At 41.0% G+C, this 21240-nt stretch overlaps 1 protein-coding gene and 1 long non-coding RNA gene across 3 annotated transcripts in view; one reads left to right on the top strand and one right to left on the bottom strand.

The window, feature by feature from the left end:
• Positions 1-21240, top strand: part of LOC142139481 (uncharacterized) — a 928167-nt gene that overhangs the window by 703210 nt on the left and 203717 nt on the right. The gene's annotated exons all lie outside the window — the stretch shown is intronic.
• The window catches only part of JAM2 (junctional adhesion molecule 2), a 76171-nt gene that overhangs the window by 5083 nt on the left and 49848 nt on the right, over positions 1-21240 (bottom strand). For both annotated transcript variants that reach the window (XM_075197118.1, XM_075197119.1), the window contains exons 5-8: positions 13178-13377; positions 11364-11466; positions 10001-10108; positions 1155-1170 (exon numbers count right to left, since the gene is read on the bottom strand). In XM_075197118.1, the coding sequence (XP_075053219.1) occupies positions 1155-1170; positions 10001-10108; positions 11364-11466; positions 13178-13377 (427 nt within the window). The remainder of the gene's footprint in view (positions 1-1154; positions 1171-10000; positions 10109-11363; positions 11467-13177; positions 13378-21240) is intronic.

The following is a 21240-nucleotide window of genomic DNA, read 5'->3' as shown; positions in this document are numbered from 1 at the left end:
GATAGGCATACAGACAGATAGATAGATAGGCATACAGATAGATAGATAGATAGATAGATAGGCATACAGATAGATAGATAGATAAATATGAGATAGATAAATAGATAGATATATAGGAGATAAATGATAGATAGATAGACATACAGACAGATAGATATGACATAGATAGATAGATAGATAGATATGACATAGATAAATATGAGATAAACAGATAGATAGATAGATAGATAGATAGATAGATAGATAGGAGATAAATGATAGATAGATAGGAGATAAATGATAGATAGGCATGCAGACAGATAGATAGATAGAGAGATAGATAGATAGATAGATAGATAGATAGATAGATAGATAGATAGGCAGATAGATAGATAGATAGATAGATAGATAGATAGACAGACATATAGATAGATAGATAGATAGATAGATAGATAGATAGGAGATAAATGATAGATAGATAGATAGGAGATAAATGATAGATAGATAGGAGATAAATGATAGATAGGCATGCAGACAGATAGATAGATAGATAGATAGATAGATAGATAGATAGATAGATAGATAGGCAGATAGATAGATAGATAGATAGATAGATAGATAGATAGATAGACAGACATATAGATAGATAGATAGATAGATAGATAGATAGGAGATAAATGATAGATAGATAGATAGGAGATAAATGATAGATAGGCATACAGACAGATAGATAGATAGATAGATAGATAGATAGATAGATAGATAGATAGATAGATAGATAGATAGGCATACAGACAGACAGACAGATAGATAGATAGATAGATAGATAGATAGACAGACATACAGATAGATAGATAGATAGATAGATAGATAGATAGATAGATAGACATACAGACAGATAGATATGACATAGATAGATAGATATGACATAGATAGATAGATAGATAGATATGAGATAAACAAATAGATAAATAGATAGATAGATATGAGATAGATAGATAGATAGATAGATAGATAGATAGATAGATAGATAGATAGATAGGAGATAAATGATAGATAGATAGGAGATAAATGATAGATAGATAGGCATACAGACAGATAGATAGATAGATAGATATATAGATAGGCATACAGACAGATAGATAGATAGACAGACAGAATACTTTAATACTTACTCAGAGGATTTTCCACCTGATAAAGAAAAAAGAAAAAACATTATAAACGTTATAAATTCTATAAAATGTCCAGCAATCTTGGTTTCCACATAACACAACTTGGTACTAATACACAGGTAAAGAGTTGTTACATGAGGGTAAATACCACAGATTACATATTGGTCCAGCCACACTGCAGTGGGTGGAAAGTAGTGCTTGGTGGGACTAAGTGGTCTAGTCACACAATCTGATTTGGGTTAGAAGGCCGAGTATAAAGAGAGAATAAAAGTAAGTTATGAGTGAACTGAGCAGACTGGGGTGGAAATTGGGTAATATAGTTTAGGGAGGTTGAGAAGGTGGGTCAGGGATTTGATAAGCCTGCATGAAGAAGTGAGTTTTGGAGGTTTGAATGCCAGCGAAAAGTCTTGGGGGTATATTTACTAAACTGCGGGTTTGAAAGAGTGGAGATGTTGCCTATAGCAACCAATCAGATTCTAGTTATCATTTATTTATTACATTCTACAAAACAGCTAGAATCTGATTGGTTGCTATAGGCAACATCTCCAATCTTTCAAACCAGCAGTTTAGTAAATCTACCCCTTGGTGTATGAGGGACATCCATAGAGTGGTTACAGCCTAAACAAGTAATGTAAGTATGAGCGGGAGCAAGTAATGAGTGTGGATGAGAGACACAGATCTTGGGGGGGGGGGTCGAGCTGGGAGATATTATCAGACAGGTGATGAGATGTATGTTGGTACAGTTTTGGTAATGTGTATGTATGTTAGGAGAGGGGCTGCAGGTGAGTCAGTGCCTGATTGTGTGAGCTACGAATGGAAGAGGTCACTGATGAAGGTTAGGTTGTTACAGACAGGGATCCTCATTTAGAGTGAATCCAGATAAAAGCTACAAATTTGCACCTCCACAAACCATGTAATACAAGAAGTGCACATACATACGTTTTACATACAGGGGAAACACTGCTTGCATTTTACACGTGCCCCCCTCCCAATCCTAAATCTGTCCGCACATCTTAAATTTATTGTCACTGGAGACTGGAGAGTGACAAGAACACTGCTACCCCTGTTTCTGTGTGAGCAATGATGCTGGATCTCCTGGGGTGGGAGGTACTTATGGAATCCAAAACCCACAAGATCCGACAACGCAACAATGACATTTTGCCTCGGTTCAGATCCGAGGATGCACGAAAGTACCAAGCCGGTTCCCGAGCCTATTTGGATCCCCTTAAGTTCTGGTGGGCTCGGTTTTCAGAAAACCGAGCCTGAGCATCTCTACTCTGAAGACCTCTTTTCAGAGCAGAGCGGGGACCCGAGAGGTTACAGCTGCATCGCCGCAACCCAAACTTTGCTATGGGATCCAACAATGCAGAGTTCTGCCCTGCACCTGATCTGTATGACTAGTCTCTTGCCTTAACCTACACCCTCTTGTGCTTTATCTGCCTTTGATAGGTCTAAGAGTCCTAGCCCACTAGATGATATTCCAACCGACCCGACCTGTCCATTGCTCTTAGTTCCAAATCTGGGATTCCATTCCCACTATGATTGTGATCAGCAGTCCCCTGATGATTGCTAGAAGTACACAGTATTTCAGCCCAGCAAACATCTGTCTGTCCACTAGTGTGGATGTGGGAGGGGCTAGGTCAACATGTAGCCAATCCGAGCATCTAATATGAACAGCACAGAGTAGTGTAATGTGTCCGAGGCTCCCGTCTAACTAGTTATTAATATTTGATTTTACAGGAATTTTTAATGTTGGTTTCATTCAAGACTTGTTTTCAAAGGGTTGTGTTTCATTATTTGTGCAGTGTGTTTACTTTAGCAGCCAGAAGAGGGAAAATGTTACTAAGATAACAGATTTCCTCTTGGAAAGAGTCTCTGCCAGCACAAGGATAAGGAAAACCTGGACATCCTGTGCAGGGACTCTCTCCAACCACACAAAGCACCATGTAAATAAATACTGGCTGCCGCAATTTATTTTATGAATTAGATGATTAGTATAAATATGATGCGTGGATCACATGTGCTGCTCACAAGCATACAGGTGTACACCATCACTCCGCATTGTGATTATTATGGACGGTATAATTCTGTATAACAAGTAAATCTGTTATCTGACATTAATGTGTACCACCCAGCTGGATAATACTTAACTAAATACATCCATTGTGCAGTATTTCAACCATTGTGCAGCAGGTTGGTATGTTAGAGGGGAGCACGGTGGCTCAGTGGTTAGCACTTCTGCCTCACAGCACTGGGGTCACAAGTTCAATTCCCGACCATGGCTTTATCTGTGTGGAGTTTGTATGTTCTCCCCGTGTCTGCGTGGGTTTCCTCCGGGTGCTTCGGTTTCCTCCCACACGCCAAACACATACTGGTAGGTTAATTGGCTGCTATCAAATTGACCCTAGTCTGTCTGTGTGTGTCTGTGTGTGTGTGTTAGGGAATTTAAACTGTATGCTCCAATGGGGCAGGAACTGATGTGAGTGAGTTCTCTGTACAGCTCTGCGGAATTAGTGGCGCTATATAAATAAATGATGATGATGATGATAAGGTGATTCTCTATCTGAGCCGACTGAGGGATATTTCTGTTTTTTGACAAGGATGACATCCTACGAGGACACTGCCCGAAAAACCTAGGATCTGGCTGGTCTGTGATAAACTAGGGAAGCCATATTATTTAACAGGGCAGCAGTGAAGAGTATTGGTAAGAACGAACATAGTCATTTACCTTCCCGTTTCATTTGAATACCCAATTTGGGTAGCAGTGGGGACAAGTGATACCAGATACAGCTGCACCCCTATATGCAACGTGGGCTCAGGGCTGGCAATTCAGGGAAAACATCTCTAAATAACAATGTTGAGATGTTTGTGTGTGAGGTTTGGGCATTATTAGTAAAAGAGGATGGGACGGATGGGAAGGAGGGATCCAGCTCAAATTATACATTGGGGCTCCTGTGCCATTAGCTGTACCACTATATATATATTTATATAAGTTTTTACGTTTTGGAGGTTAGTGGTTTATTAAGAGAAGCAGATTTTACTCTAGATATAAAAAGTGAAGCTTCACCATGTTTCATTTGGTGAGGTTGTATTGTTAGTAACAGACAACTCAGGACATTGTCCAGCTGTGTTGAAGTGAAGGAGAATGTTTTGACCATAGAGTAGATCTCACAAGTTGCTTCTCATATTGCAGTGGAGACCTCACCAATGGTCAGTTTGTAGTTTCCTGTACTGAATGCCCTTTCTAAACAAATCTTTATTAACAACTTAACAAAAGTACAACATACATACTGTACACAACACTAATATATGAAAAAACATTATTCTAATACAGCCATCTTCCAGGAAAAAGAAAGACACTTCCATTTGTGAGCAGATCATAAGGGGATGGATCCAGAGGAGTTTTGCACTTAAAGCTGCATTACCATCTACAGTGGTGAACATTTTTGTTCACCACTTTAAAATGGCCGCATAACGGGTGTGTGGGCATGAAACGTCACACGTCCCAGATTTCAGCTGGGACTCAAAGACTAACCATGGACTCTGAGGGAAAATGGCTGCATGGTACATTCCCCCCAGGGTTGGGGTAAAATGTCGCTTGCTAGTGAACTGGGCGGGAAGGGGGCATCAATAATGTGATTCATCGCAAATTGGGTCATGATTGCGTCATTGTGCCACAGGGGGCGGGGTCAAAATGCCTAATTAGCGATCAAATTGCGTCATTGAGGCCCTCGCCCTGCTCCCTTCACTAGCAAGTGGGCAGGATCCCAGGAACTACCAGACATTCTGGGAGAGCAGTCTTGTATCACGTCAGTTTGCAGGTTGTGCGTTCCTATGTCTGCCTAGAGTTCCGCTGGCAGCAGCAAGTCCAGAAAATCACAGTACATATCCCCACAGACAGAACCACAGGAAAACGTTCAGTAACCCAGTAAAGTAAAACAGGCAGACCAATAAAGTATACGTGAAATTATTTCTCTGCAGACATTTAACTTAAACCATTTTCCCTGCCTGTCATCATGTAAAAGATACAGTGCAGACTTTCCTTCTTTTCCTTTGTAGGACGCAGAGTATTTCTGCTTTGAGAGCTAACAGAATATATCCTAGACGTGTACAAAATGAGCAGCTTGGGAGGGTACTGTGCCCGCTGAGTCTGGGCTCAGTCATTTCCTACACCATCTGCCCCCTGCACTCTCACTAATACTCATTGACTGCTGCCCGCTTTCCTGCCTTTGTTTATGGTCTGGCATTGTGACTGCTTCTGAGGGCGTTCACTTGCTTTGTTTTTTCATTAACACGTACAGAAATAACATTGAATAGGCAATTTAGTTCTGTCCTTTAACTACGTATAGAGCGCATTGTTTGTTGTGTGGAATATAGACCGTCCTGGTTGTAGATTGCATGTGCTGTGTGTTTTCTTTTTATAAATTCAATATAAGTTTTTAATAGTCTGAATGAGACTTAGGTGGGTAACGTGTGTCTGGCAAGGATGTAATCACTGGGAGCTCACACAGTAGGGGAACCTCAACTCTTTCTACTGCTCTTTATTACATAAACATTATATTTAGTTTGGAAAACATCTACAGCGCATCCCGAAAGTAGTCACATCACTTCACTTTTTCCACATTTTGTTACGTTACAGCTTTATTCCAAAAAGGAATAAATTGCTTTTTTCCCCCTCAAAATTCTACACACAATACCCCATAATGCCAACGTGAAAAAAAGTTTTCTTGAGATTTTTGCAAATTTATTAAAAGTAAAAAACTAAGAAATCACATGTTCATAAGTAGTCACAGCCTTTGTCATGAAGCTCAAAATTGAGCTCAGGTGCATCCTGTTTCCACTGATCATCCTTAAGATGCTCCTACAGCTTAATTGGAGTCCACCTGTGGTAAATTCAGTTGATTGGACATGATTTGCAAAGGCACAAACCTGTCTATATAGGGTCCCATCTAATATGGGGAGATGAATAAAGATAGTTTTACAATGGAATGACCTGAGTAAAATGTGAAACTGACATGAGTTGTCTCAATTGCATCACTACCAATAAAACAATTTGCAGGACTAACACAAAGGGAGCCAGAGTTGCATCTAGGCTTTTAGCCTCTATCCAGATCAAGTTCCTGAGATGTGGGCCCCCAAAGCTATGTATTGATGCCTAAGTAAAGAGCCTACCTAGTCTTTCGGGGGAAACTGTTTATTTTGCTGGATGTTAGCAGTGATATTCTTAATTTTATCGACAATAGCTGCTAATTCGTTGCCAAGTCAACTCAATGTCCAATAAAAATGACCACTTATGACAGTAGCCCACTGCTAGCCAGTGGAAAGCTTATAAGCGGCAGAGAGAAGTCCCCCATCTAATTGGTTAAATGCTCATAGTCCTTGTCCTGACAAGCAGGGAGATTGTTCATCCCTTATACGTTTGGCCTTGACATTAGCTATGTCTCTTTAATTCGTAAGTTTATCATCAACCATTACAGTAACATGTTCACCACAAGTTTATTGATGTTGGTCTAGCGGGGGTCTTAATTATGGGAAAATGACCTCATTTATAGATTACAGTGGAACTCCCCCCCACAGATATGGGCTAGGCATACAATGTACTGTTTTCAGACGTACCGGTGCATGTCGGCACTTGTGGGGTAAGACTGTAATTGCTCATAGAAAATGAAAGGCCCGTTATAAAATGGGGATTAAAATAATTAGGTGGCGACACATCACTAATCAGGGATATTTTTACCATTATGTACTCTCTGTTTTTCTATGGGATTGGTTCCTCCCGTTGATGAGAGCAGAGATTTGACTCAACAACTGGAGAAAAAATGGGAGTGAAAAAAATGTGTCAAAAATCTTTTGTGTATAATTTGCACATTACTCTAGAAAACTAGGATAAGTGTAAAGTTTGGATATTCTATATACAGAAAAGCTATTCTATAAAAGTGGAGTTGGGTGAAATTGGACCAAAACATGGTCAACTAGTTTATTGTGTTTGTACAAAACGTTGTTAATTTGGTTTTTAATCTTAACAAGTTGTGTTAAAAATAAATACCCTACAAGGAAAAGGACAGTTTAGCAGAGGTTCTTAAATAAATGTAATAGGCACAACGGGCTTGATTTAGAGTTGGCCGTAAATTCTTTTGCAATACATGAAAATGCAACGCACTTAAAATTGGTCACGTCACCGTATGTAGAGCTGAACATAGACGTTCAGCCCCTTATGCATGGAGAGGCGTGTCAGAGGTGCTCACACGTAAGTTGAGTACAGTAAAGACCCTGTAACGATACTGGTGGTATTATCTGAAGCCGAATAGCCGAGTAGATATCCAGGGAGTAGTCAAGACGTTTGCCGGTCAGTACACAAGAGGGTAGTCAGACGTTTGTCGGGTCAGTACACAAGCAGCTAGTCATAGATGCAAGGAAGTGTAGCAAGTAGCAGGAGCTGAGCAAGAAAAATTTTCAAGCACATGTCTGATCCAGGAAGTGCCTATTATAGGCCCAAACAGGATCCATGATGGTTTCTCCTTGATGCCATTCTGGCCATCTTGGATAAGGGCAAATCTAGGGGCAATTTACAAATATAGAGACCTCTAGTGGTCGAAGCTGCAAATATCAGAGTAATTCCTTACAGGCGCAGAGGTGCAACTCAACCATGCGCTTTATAGATGAGTCCGATTTTCACTTATGTGTATCCTTAAAATACCTATTTTATTAAATAAAATACAGCTATACGTAAGTGTTCAGATGCAATGTACGCATTAGTCACCTTTTTATGTATAACTCTAAATCAAGCCCATAGGTTCTAATTCCTGCATAGAAAATGCCCACCCTGTGGAGAAAGTGGGCTGCTGGATTATCTGTTAGATACACTTTATTACAGAGTTTATCTAACCTAAACAATTGAATATAGTCAGGATATTCTACTTACAAAATAAAGTTTGCATGTCTATTAAATGTATTTATTTAAAAAAAGGCCACAAAAGTCGACTATTTATTTATTGAAATTGTTAAATATTTTTAAATTAAAAAGTCTTCTTTTTTTCCAAGTAAAATAAACTAAAACTTTTTTAAAATTTTGTTTTAAAATTTGTTGTGAGGCTACACAATTATTTATTATATCAGTGAGTTTGAGTAGCGTTTTAATTATAAAAAAGACCTCCTAAGTATAGGAATACGAAATGTACTTTACGCAAGGTTTAAATACAGTTTGGGGTCTATAAATAAAGATACACTTATCTTGGCTCAACAAGGTAATCCCATAATTATTTGTAGATACCAATGAGATGTCAGATGCCCCAACACATATAACAATGTAGATAGGTAGAGTAATAAGGTTTTTCTGAGTAGAATAAAATATTTCCTTAAATCATTCATAAAAATCATGTGAAAAAATCTAAAAATAGGATATATATTAACTTTTATTATAAAATCATGTTCTGACTGCTGTAACAGCAAACTGTATACAGCCAATGCCCAGCCGTGAATCGTTACAATGTAAGTCACAAGGAAAGAGCCCTAAATATATTTTATTTTCCAATACTATTAATACAGCTGGCCGCACCCCATTCCCAGGGTAATGCTATCCACAACTAAATTTAACTCTGGAACATTAAGCGCCTTCTATATGATAATAGGACTTTTACCTTTCATGTGGCAATAACCTCACAACAGCGTAATACAATTAAACAAGGGGGAGGCAGGTATATGGGGGGGTCATACAAGGTAGAAAACTCATTATCAGTTTACAAAAATGCTTTAGGCACAAAAATGGGCAGGTCTCATCCAATATGTCCGCACACAGACTCGCATCAACATACTAGAACAAAGTGTTTCAGCTCAAGGGACTTCTGAATATCCCTGTGTAGGCAAATATGAGGCATACTTCATCATCATCATCATTTATTTATATAGCGCCACTAATTCCGCAGCGCTGTACAGAGAACTCACTCACATCAGTCCTTGCCCCCTTGAGGCTTACAGTCTAAATTCCCTAACACACACACACACACACACACACACACACACACACACACACACACACAGACAGACAGGCAGACAGAGACTAGGGTCAATTTTGATAGCAGCCAATTAACCTACCAGTATGTTTTTGGAGTGTGGGAGGAAACCGGAGCACCCACAGGGAGAACATACAAACTCCACACAGATTAGGCCATGGTCGGGAACTGAACTCATGACCCCAGCGCTGTTAGGCAGAAGTGCTAACCACTAGGCCACTGTGCTGCCCGTACTGTACTTGCCGACTCTCCTGGATTGTACGGGAGACTCACACTCCCGGATCATGGCAATGCTGTGAATTGTGGCACTGTGGGGCCGCAGTGACTCAATCTCGCCACCGCTCCCCACTTGCCACCCGACACCCCCTCTGGGATCTCTCTAGTGGTGGAAGGTTACTGTGGGGAACCGCGGTGCCTAGACGGAACTGTTCATAAATTCAACTCGTTATTTGTCTTTTATTTAAGAAACTTATTGTCCTAAAGAACTATTTTTGAAAATCCTATAGGAGAGCAATGGTACAGATCTGAGCATCTAAGTGTTCAACATGACACATAAATGGTGTGAGGCTTCTGTCAAACTGGTTTATGTCAATGAAAGTATGTAACTGGGAAGTAAGGGGTGATGTAAGGTTGACAAATCTGTACCAATTAGCAAAATACCCAAAAGACCATTCACAATCATGTTTTATGGTAATTAGTGACCTGACACTTTTAATTTCAGCAATTCATCCATAGAGAGCGATATAACAGACACAAAAGAGGGACAATGAGAAAGGAAGGCAGAGCTATTGGGGTTCTAGGAGGAACCATTGACATTATATGTGAATGAATGTCACTTACTTGAGAAGTAGCCTTTTCTCTGTGCGTAGCAAACCCCAACGCCACATAAGATGATTAAAAGAGCGACAACCACTACCGCTGAAATGATTCCAGCCAAGTTCAAGTCATCTACACAACGGGAAAAAAAAACTTCAGGTATATAATAGTGATATATAGACTTTAGTGGCTCGATTTAGGTGCATGTACTTGTTATTTATGAGTGCTGCCATTTATTGCCCTTTAAGGATAGATATTTTTGCCTCTAGCCCCAAGCCTTAATAACTAGCAGAGTAAGGAAAGTCTTTCTAAGTGAGTAAAAACTGTGAACTGCTGTTTCAGTCTACACTTTCTTGCCGATCCATGCATAAATGAATAATCACACATGCCTGGATGGAAATGTGTTATTTAATCATATAAGTAATTCAAATACCTCCCTACTGTCCCAATCTAGGCAGAATATTGCTGGGCTCTGTCCCGACATACAGTTCAGGACAGCATTGAAGGAGTGTTTTTAGTGGAGAATAAGGGGGCTGAGGCAGACCAACTCTTCGGGGGCGGGCCAGCTCTTCGGGGGCGGACCAGCTCTACGTAATGCAGGAGATATGCATTCGTAGTTGCTTGTTATACCATTTGGGAGGTCTATCAATGGGGGATTGTGATCAGAAGTTAAAATCGCCCAACTTCGCCATAAAAAATTGTTAAGTCATTCCCCAAACTCCAATCTACTAAAAATGTATTTATTTTAAATTCAGGACTTTTTACTCTGCTGAGCAAAATCACTGCTTTCCCATTCATTTAAATGGGCAATGCAATTCGATGGGCACAGAAAACACTTTAAAATACATTGCCTTTTGGCATGAATGGGAAAATCTCAGCTGCTCACAAACAATATTTAAACACTAGCTCTTTGTGATTGGCTGATCATGTACTGACCTCCAGCCACATTGAAATCAATGACATTAGCAGGAAAGCAATCAAATACTATTGTGGAACTGTGTCAGCGTGCCCTGCCCTTCAGGCTATGCTAGTGCTTCTAGCTCCTCAAGTCCCAGGAAGCCCAGGCAGGTCTTTCTGGAAGTTTAGTTTCACAACAGTATTTTTCTTTTTCTTTGTACTGTGGCATTGTCCATTGAAATGAATGGGAAATCCTGCTCATCTTACTGATTTTCAACGTGTCTGAAAACAGTGAGATTATATTTGGAGATTTCTATGGCAATTTTGCAAATCACCCTTTATTAGATTCCCTCTGCTATATACTTCGCAATGCAGAAGTCAATGATTTCTGTGATTGTGAGATTTATAGTGATTCATAACAACAGTAGTAAACCACATAAACCATGGTCTACTGTATCAATATTTAATTTCCCACACTAAGGCTACTTACCAACTTGCATTCTCTTTGCTGAGCACCTCTGCGGTTTCCCAATAGTGTTACTGGCCTCACAGTAATATTCTCCCGTGTCCAGTTTCGTAACAGTACTGAAATGCTGGTTGAAGAGACAGACATTGTTATTTATATAGATCAATACTCTCTGGTGCTAATTAAATCTGTGGCATGTCAATCTGGGACTCTCGTGTATAGCTGGTCACTGCTGTCTAAGGACTTGGACACGTGAGTGTAGGAAATAAATGCCAGTTAAGAGCATAAGAAAGAACCTTGTACTTTCTGCTCACTTTTAAGAGGGTTTGAAGCCTATTTTCCAATCTTCCCTGCAACATAGTGTACGATGTACATTTAGAAGTAATACCATACAAGACCATTGTATTGTACCGAGCGTTAACACTCATAAACACCACAGGAAACATTAAAATTGACACAAAATGATGAAAACACCTACAAGTCTATTTTTGGACTATGGGCATTAAAGTGCATTTATATTGTATTATATGAGCCGTAACAGACACAATCAATGAGTTAACAAATATAGAACGAACGTTCTCATCCTCTATCAGACCAGATTTCCCCATCCTTCTTTGGATTTATATGTTATTTTGTTTAGAGTTACTTTATAGTGTTAGTATTAGTATCTTAGTTGACTTGTTACTTTGAATCTTATAGCAGGTTATGTACATTCATTCCTGTAGTCCCCATGTGAACGCTTCAGCCCATTGGACGAAACAGAGAGCAGCAAGGGCCAGTTCACTCGTTTCATTTTTTTGGGTACAACAAAAACAAATGACCAAGTACAGTAACAGGTAATTCTGTGTTGGGTGAAGTGTCTGATGGCTTATAGTTAATAAATTATAGTTTATTTGTATGTCTCATAAAACAGGACATTTTACTAATTTCACCTCCACACTACTACATTATAGGGGCTATCTTTCAGGTACTAGAATGTCTGCTAACCCTCTGTCATACTTATTTGCCTAGTAATGTCACAAGCATTAGGTGTCTGGAAAAGTAAAAATAATGGAACATAAAGCATCACTAGAACAAATGCTGAGTTTGATATAAGGGTAGAGTTTCAGGTAAGCTGATAATAGAGCTCCACCTGCTGCCCTGATTGGACAGGATAAAGAGGAACAGCCTATAGGAAGGTGTGAATTCTGTCTTGGAACTTGCCGGTATCAGGCTCTGAATACACAGCTCAAGTGCAGAGCGAAAATCAGCTTTGGTCTGGTGCATCCAGATTATACCTTCCGACCCTCCAGATTTAGGCGGGACAGTTCCTCAGCTGAGGCATTTGGATGCACATGATGGTGAAGGATCACAGATGCAGTTATGCAAGATGTTCATGATATGTCCCCTTTTAGTTAGCCTTTAAATTAGTTCTTACCAGTTGTTATGTATGTTATGTCTCACCCGACTTTCCAAGTTTAGTTTAGAGAGACAAAAATAAACTGGTAGATTCTCTGATACTTTAAATTGAGCATGAACATTGCCTCACTTACGGGGTCACAGTAGATATGAACAGTGTACCCTTCACCTACTCACAATGGAGGGAGACATTTTGTGGGCTGGGCTAACGTTTGTGATAATGCAGCCTATTAGCTCACTAGGATCTAGAGACTTCATCGAGGCTCTTCAAGAGGTACCCAGCGGAGGCATTAACCGGTCATTAGTCCAATCAATATTAAGGAGAATGGAGCCTATCGATTCATCGCTAATGACATCAACGATGTTGCTGCTTTCTAGTGAATTAATATACTGAATATTGGTTACTGTGTAGGTGACAAATACCCTTTAATAATACCTACCAGAGTGCCCGTGGCTTTATCCACTTTATATGTCACATTGATAGCTTTGGCATTTGGGCTCTGGTGATCCAATAGCGCGCCATCCTTGAACCACCTGTACTCCGAAGCTGGATTTCCTTGCTTCTCCCAACATTTTAGCTCGACCCCACTGCCACTCATTGCCGAGCTAGGAATGTCGCACACTGGAACGCTGGGGGCCACTGTTTCAAAAGAACACACTGGCATTAATATACATGTTTTCACACATTGTACTGATGGAAGCAACACTTTTTATTCCCTTGTAGATTGGAAAAAAAAACCTATTAAAACAGGAATCTTTTTTCATATCCCACAAAAATACAGGAAATAAATATATGTAATTTTACTAATTATACTTCATTCTGCAAAACAAAGACATGGGGGTAAATGTATCAAGCTGAGAGTTTTCCGGCAGGTTTGAAAAACCAATCAGATTCTAGTTATCATTTATTTAGTACATTCTGCAAAATGACAGCTAAAATCTGATTGGTTGCTATAGGCAACATCTCCACTTTTCAAACCTGCCGGAACACTCTCAGCTTGATACATTTACCCCATGGATTAGAACTTAAATCCTATGTTTATGATAATGTATACTTTCACGTTTATCCAGTAACTATTTCAGATCATTCTGTTTCCTTCATTCTGTATTTTATTAGCATTTTATTTTTGTTTTTGTTTTTGTTTTGGGTGTTGTCACAGTGAAGGCAGACATTCTGTAGCTGAACCAATGATTATTGTGAGTGCAACAGTGAGTAGACAATGTGCCTCACACTGGAGAGAGGAGGGTTAATGTCTCAGGGCTTGAGTCATTTAGGAGAGGAAGGCAAAAAAAGGAGTAAATTTGATCCTTGACAAACCATGTTATAATACAAGGGGTGCAAATTTGTTTATTATTTTGCACATAAGTTAAATACTGGCTGTTTTTTCATGTAGCACACAAATACTTGATAGGTTTATAGATCTAGAACATGCCCTATACCAACTATAAATCTGCCCACAATGTAAATTGCAACATGGTTTTGTCAAAGTGCAAAGTTACGCCTTTTATTTTTTGCTTTTTTCTTATTAATGACTCAAGACACTTAGGGCTAGATTTACTAAACTGCGGGTTTGAAAAAGTGGAGATGATCAGATTCTAGCTGTCATTTTGTAGAATGCACTAAATAAATGACAGCTAGAATCTGGTTGCTATAGGCAACATCTCCACTTTTTCAAACCCACAGTTCAGTAATTATACCCCTTAGAGAGTATAGTGAGTTGGGAAGGTGACTTTGCCCTTTTTATACAAGTTAGACACCGCATTCCTGCCCTATCACTATTTATCGGTAGAAAGCTACAGAAGACTGTAGTATACTGCACGAATAAGAATCAAGACTACGTTTTTGATTGACAACCATTAGTGATAATTGATAATTACAATAGTAACAAAATGTACAGTGCCATATATCATAGAAGCGGTTTTGGGTCCAATATGGGGACTGATGAGAGCGTAGGCTGTACTCAAGAGTCCTAGCCTGGCACCATCTCCTGGTCTTGCCTTTGCAGCAGATCAATCCCCAACGACTTTGAGGCCCCAAGGCCAACAGAATAGTCATACTTGTCCAGTTTTCAAAACTCTCCTCTGGGAGATTCCGGAGGAGAGACCATGTAACAGGGGTGGGAGGGTTCCGCCCCCCCCCATCAGAAAATGCAAAATCGCATCATTAAGCCCCACCTCCATCACACCCGGGAGGAGCCTCCCGGAAATTCAGGTAGAGTAGGCAAGTATTCAAAGAGTTTTGGAATCTCAAATATCATCAGCTTTCAAACCTGTAGCTTATTAACACATCGCTCTCTTCAATGTGGGGATCCCCATAGAAACAAATATCAATCCATTCAGATTATTATTATTATTATCATTTATTTGTTAGGCGCCACAAGGTTTCCGCAGTGCCGCACATAGTACAAACAGTAGACTATACAGGGTATAACAGTACAGAACAATAAAGAAAAGTACCAATACTTCAGAAACTCCAGGCAGGCAGATGCAATAGACACGGAGCATAAGAACGGGTAAGGAGACAGGAGGGAAGAGGGCCCTGCTTATGCGAGCTTACATCCTAAGGGAGGGTTAAACAGACCAGGCACAAGAGGAGCCAGTTGAGGGAATGGGAGAGAGGGAAGAATGAGCGGAGGAGATGGGGGTTAAGTGGATGGTTGGTAGGCTTTGAGAAAGAGGTGAGTTTTGAGTGCACGTTTGAAGGAGCACAGAGTAGGAGAGAGGCGGATGGAGCGAGGGAGGTCATTCCAGTGAAGGGGGGCTGCACGGGAAAAGTCCTGGATTCTGGAATGGGAAGAGGTGATCAGAGTGGAGGAGAGGCGGCGGTCATTGGCCGAGCGCAGGGAGTGGGCGGGAGTGTGAATGGAGAGGAGGTTAGAGATATAGGGGGCAGTAGAGTGGGAGAGAGCCTTGTAAATGGTGGTGAGGAGTTTGAAAAGAATTCTGTAGGGGAAGGGGAGCCAGTGTAGGGCAAAGCAGAGAGGGGAGGCAGAGGAGGAGCGGCGTGAGAGGTAGATGAGTCTTGCGGCCGCATTGAGTATAGAGCGGAGGGGGGAGAGACGGGAGTGGGGGAGGCCGGTGAGGAGGAGGTTGCAGTAATCCAGGCGGGAGATGATGAGTGCGTGTATATTGGTTTTGGTGGCCTCCTGAGCGAGAAAGGGACGGATGCGGGGGATGTTGCGTAGTTGGAAGCGACAGGCTTGGGCAAGAGAATGAATGTGGGGGGCAAAAGAGAGAGAGGAGTCAAGGGTGACACCCAAGCAGCGGAGTTGGGTGACAGAGGAGATGGTAGTGTTGTTAACGACAATGGAGAGGTCATGGTGGGATGGGAGGCTGGGAGGAGGAAAGACAATGAGTTCAGTTTTGGAAATGTTGATTTTGAGAAAGCGCTCCGACATCCAGGAGGAGATGGCGGAGAGGCAGTCAGATACCTGAGCGAGGAGGGTAGAGGAAAGATCAGGTGAACAGATGTAAAGTTGAATGTCATCAGCATAAAGGTGATACTGAAGGCCAAAGGAGGAGATGAGAGCACCAAGGTAGGAAGTATAGAGCGAAAAGAGTAGAGGGCCGAGAACGGAGCCCTGTGGGACTCCTACAGCGAGAGGGTAGGGGGAGGAGGAAGAACCAGACATGGATACTGAGAAGGAGCGGTTAGCGAGGTATGAGGTGAACCAGGCGTGGACAGAACCAGAGAGGCAGAGAGAGAGAAGAGTTTGCAGCAGGAGGGGGTGATCCACGGTGTCAAAGGCTGCGGAGAGGTCAAGGAGGATGAGTAGGGAGAAATGACCCTTGGATTTGGCCGATAGGAGATCATTAGTAACCTTGGCCAGGGCAGTTTTGGTAGAGTGGAGGGGGCGGTAGCCGGATTGGAGAGGGTCAAGGAGGGAATTGTCCGAGAGGTGCCTGGTTAGGCGGCTGCAGACAATTCGCTTAAGTAATTTAGAGGCATAGGGGAGAAGAGAGATAGGGCGATAGTTGGCAAGAGATGTGGGGTCTAGATTGGGTTTCTTGAGGATAGGAGAGATGAGAGTATGTTTAAATGAGAAGGATACTACACCAGAGGAGAGTGATAGGTTGAAAAGGTGTGCAAGGTAAGAGCAGGCAGTGGGAGAAAGAGAGCGAAGGAGGTGAGAGGGGATGGGATCGAGAGGGCAGGTAGAGGGTGGAGAGGAAAGAATGAGAGAGCGAACTTCTTCACCTGTTGTAGGGCAGAAGGAGCACCAGAGTTGGGTGTTGGTGGGAGGTGAAGCGAAGAGGGAGGCGGGAGAAGGGGAGGAGGAGATGTTCAGTCTGACGGCCTCAATTTTGGAAGAGAAAAAGGTGGCAAAGTCAGAAGCGGACAGGGAAGACGGGCCAGAAGGGGATGGGGGGGAGAGTAGGGAGCTGAAGGTGGCAAAGAGGCGGCGGGGATTGGAGGACTGAGAAGAAATGAGGGACTTAAAGAAGGATTGTTTGGTGAGGGAGAGGGCGGAGCAGAAAGAAGAGAGGATGAATTTAAAGTGAAGGAAGTCGGCCAGGGAACGAGATTTCCTCCAGAGGCGTTCAGCAGTGCGAGAGCACTTTTGGAGGAAGCAGGTGAGTTTTGAGTGCCAGGGCTGGGGAATAATGCGACAGCGTCCAGGGCAGTAGTGAGGGAGAGATTGTAGAGGGAGGACGCCTGGTCAGGACAGACCAGGGAGGGAAGGGGTGATAGGAGAGTTTCAAGAGAGGAGGAGAAGGAGGTAGGGTCAATAGCGTCAAGATCCACTGACATCACAGAGATCATTTTGTGAGCTAACCACATATTGTTAACAATGCAGCTAATCAAATCACTAAGAACCAGCGACATCACTGAGGTGAGTTTTGTTAATGCATAGGCGGCATTCTCATGAATATTGACTCTGCAAACAATATTATTTATTATTATTATTACCATTTATTTATAAAGCGCCACTAATTCCGCAGCGCTGTACAGAGAACTCACTCACATCAGTCCCTTCCCCATTGGGGCTCACAGTCTAAATTCCCTAACACACACATAGACAGAGACAGACACACAGACTAGGGTCAATTTGTTAGCAGCCAGTTAACCTACCAGTATGTTTTTGGAGTGTGGAAGGAAACCAGAGCACCCAGAGGAAACCCATGCAAACACGGGGAGAACATACAAACTCCTCACAGATAAGGCCATGGTCGGGAATGGAACTCATGACCCCAGTGCTGTGAGGCAGAAGTGCTAACCACTGAGCCACCATGCTGCCTCCACTCTGTGTAGGCACTAGATACATTTTAATTCTGCACTCACTTGCATTACTAAGAAAAACTAGACTACGTTCTCCAATCCATCTTGTGTTTTTCTTTCCAAGTAAAAAAAAGATAAGTGATTTCATCTCAGGACTAGCTGCCAACATTTCCATTATTTAACAATGTGCTCCTTTACGTGATTTTTCTGGATAGATCTCTTACATTTAATAACTGACAGTCTGCTTCTTGTACAAACTGAACAGCGTAGTGTCAGACAATTAGCAGGAAGCTCACATCATGTAAATTTTCCTTAGAACGTTCTATTTATGTAATACGTTTATATCTGCATCATTTGCCAACACTTGAGCAATTCATCATTGGGAGTGATCTGTGGGGTCTGCAAATTACCATTGCATACCTCATTTCCCGTACGTTGTGTTTCTCTATAATTGCTTATACAAATCAAGTTCCACTATACCAGACATATACTGTAAGTTAGAGTTTACATGTATTTCAATACAGAGCTTAGAAAAACATAACAGTCCCAATTTTCAGGAACGTTGGGACTGATTCATTAAGAAAAGATAAGCAAAAAATTGAGTAGGTTTTCTTACTCAAAATTGCTGGACAAAATTATGTTGCAATGCAAGTGGTTCAAATTAGTTTATTATTTTGCACATAAGTTAAGTACTGGCTGTTTTTTCATGTAGCACACAAATACTTGATAGCTTATTTGTAAAATGAAGTTTACAGTTGATCTAGGACATGCCTTACCCCAAATATAAATCTGCCATCACATTTTTAAATTTACCTCCCCTCCAATGCAACATAGTTTTGCCTTACTTACTTTTGCTTAACTTTCCTTAATGAATCAGTGCCAATATCAGGATCTCAAGACTGCAGAGTATAAATTCTCTGTTTTTGTGTTTGAGGTAATTTTCACTACTATACTACGGACTTCCATTCTTTGTGTATAACATACCCCCTTATATCTGCAAATCGCAACAATAAGCCCCTTAATGTATGTCACTTTACTCCCAGTACCCTGTAATGTGTATAAATGAATACCAATCAGCTCCTTATTTAAGATAATAGAAAAAGGCTCCATTTAATTTGCTTTCTATATATTTAATTATTTACTAATACATTAAACTATTATTTTTATTTAGTTTCACCTGACTGAATCCATAGCTGATTCCGGGAGACTCCCAAATTTCTGGGTGTCCTCCCGGACTCCCGGGAGAGCAGGCAATTCTCCCTGATCCTGGCCAGCTGTGTAAACTAAACGGAGGGGGCGGGGCCTAGTGATGTCATGGACGCGTCATCGTTGCCCCGTCCCATTTTTATTGGTCCAGAGTAGTGATGTCCGTTTTGGGGGCGGGGGTAATTATGCGATTCTCTGAGCCCCGCCCCCACACACCCACCTGCACCCCAGACCTCCCGGGAATCATCTTGCCCACGTTGGCAAGTGTGCTTAAACAAGAGGTCGAAGTGGAAGTAGAATTGGTGGCATGGAAATTTAAAAGTGACTATAAGGAAAATATAATGAGAAGTGAATGGAATTTGACGGTTTTATCATGGAAGCAGTAGGAGAAGTGGCGGTATGACATACCAGCCCAATTCCATCAATGTCTTAAACACTTTACTTAGCAGATGAGAGCATTATTTGTTTAATTTACAAATGCACAGTACCACTTCTCATAGAGGTAGATTTATCAAACCTTCTAAAAGGGAAATGTGGAGGTGGTGCCCATAGCAACCAATCAGATTCTAGCTATCATTTTCTAGAACGTACTAGATAAATGAGAGCTAGAATCTGATTGGTTGTTATGGACAACACCCCCAACTTTCTTTTTTTAGAAGTTTTGATAGATGTCTTCTTTATGCTGGATATAACTCCCTTCTTTGTTTAGTACTGGTTATTATTCTATTGTTAGGATCAGCCTAACATCAACATGCTTTTTGCTCTGTAAACATATTGGTTAATCATCATTATTTGTAGATTGTATAAATTGATTAGTATATGTGTTTGTAACAAAGACATTAAATTCTGTAGACTGTGGGAATTACACAAACTATTAGGACACAGGGATCATTTCTATTGTTTACGCTTTGAAACTCTTCAGAAGGATATATGTAAAAAAACAGATATTTTCCTGGATAAGAAACAAAAACGAAACCTGCCAATGTGAGGAGAATAAACAGATCCGTTTTAACATATTTTAAGACAGAAAGGTATTAGAACATGTCAGACATAGCTTTACATGCAACAGCAAAGACATTTGCACTCAATTAAAAAAACAAAAACAAATGTAATATATTTTAATAGCTTAGTAAAAAAAAGGTTTTTGCTCTATGGTGACCATCTGAAAGCCTTCTCACATATGTTGCTGGACTTACAGGGCCTGATTCAACTTCGGACATAAGTCCCTTTGCCTGCTGTATCTGGAGTGAAATAGCTCTGCCCATGCTCAGAATTCATGTCTGAACGCAAATGACACTTGAAGCTGCCTACAACTTTAATAAGGAGCAGATGAACGTTGGCCAGGCCTGGCCAACCTGCAGCTCTCCAGGTGTTGTGAAACTACAAGTCCCAGCATACCTGACAGATATCTGCGCTTTATCTGCTGGCAGAGCATGCTGGAACATGTAGTTTTACAACACCCAAAGAGCCACAGGTTCACCAGACCTGATGTAGGCCATATACAGTCAGGGTGTGCCAACTCAGATCGTTTCAAATCCTAGGTTTCTTTTAAGCCTATGTTTTTCAGCCGTATCACCTGCACCACCTACAGGACAGGTGAAGTATGACTACTAGTGCAGACAAACTCAACATACTATTTGCTTTAAAAACTACAAGTGTGCATGACACTAGCTAGAAAATAACTTGCACACAAATATCAACTTTACATTTTAGTGTACAAATAAGATATCAAGTATTTGTGTGCTACATGAAAAAACAGTCAGTATTTAACTTATGTGCAAAACAGAATACTAATTTGCACCCCTTGCATTGTAACATGGTTTTGTCCAGGAGACTGAAATAAGAAGTTTCTCAAGTTAAGATCCTTAATGAATCAGGCCCCTAGTTATTAATCCATTTTCTAGAATATTTTTTGTGCATGCGTTCTGACAGGACTTTATATTGCACATATACATGTGTGCATCCTGTCGTCTGCTCTGTCTGTCTTTAGACAGCAAGTACTGTTTATGCAGAGCGCACTTAAACCCAGATTCTAATGGAAACGTATCCTGAGATCCGTCTGTATTTGAACACCGT

This window comes from Mixophyes fleayi, chromosome 2, assembly GCF_038048845.1.
Source record: "Mixophyes fleayi isolate aMixFle1 chromosome 2, aMixFle1.hap1, whole genome shotgun sequence".
Taxonomy (NCBI): Eukaryota; Metazoa; Chordata; class Amphibia; order Anura; family Limnodynastidae; genus Mixophyes; species Mixophyes fleayi.
This window is presented reverse-complemented; position numbering and strand designations above follow the sequence as displayed.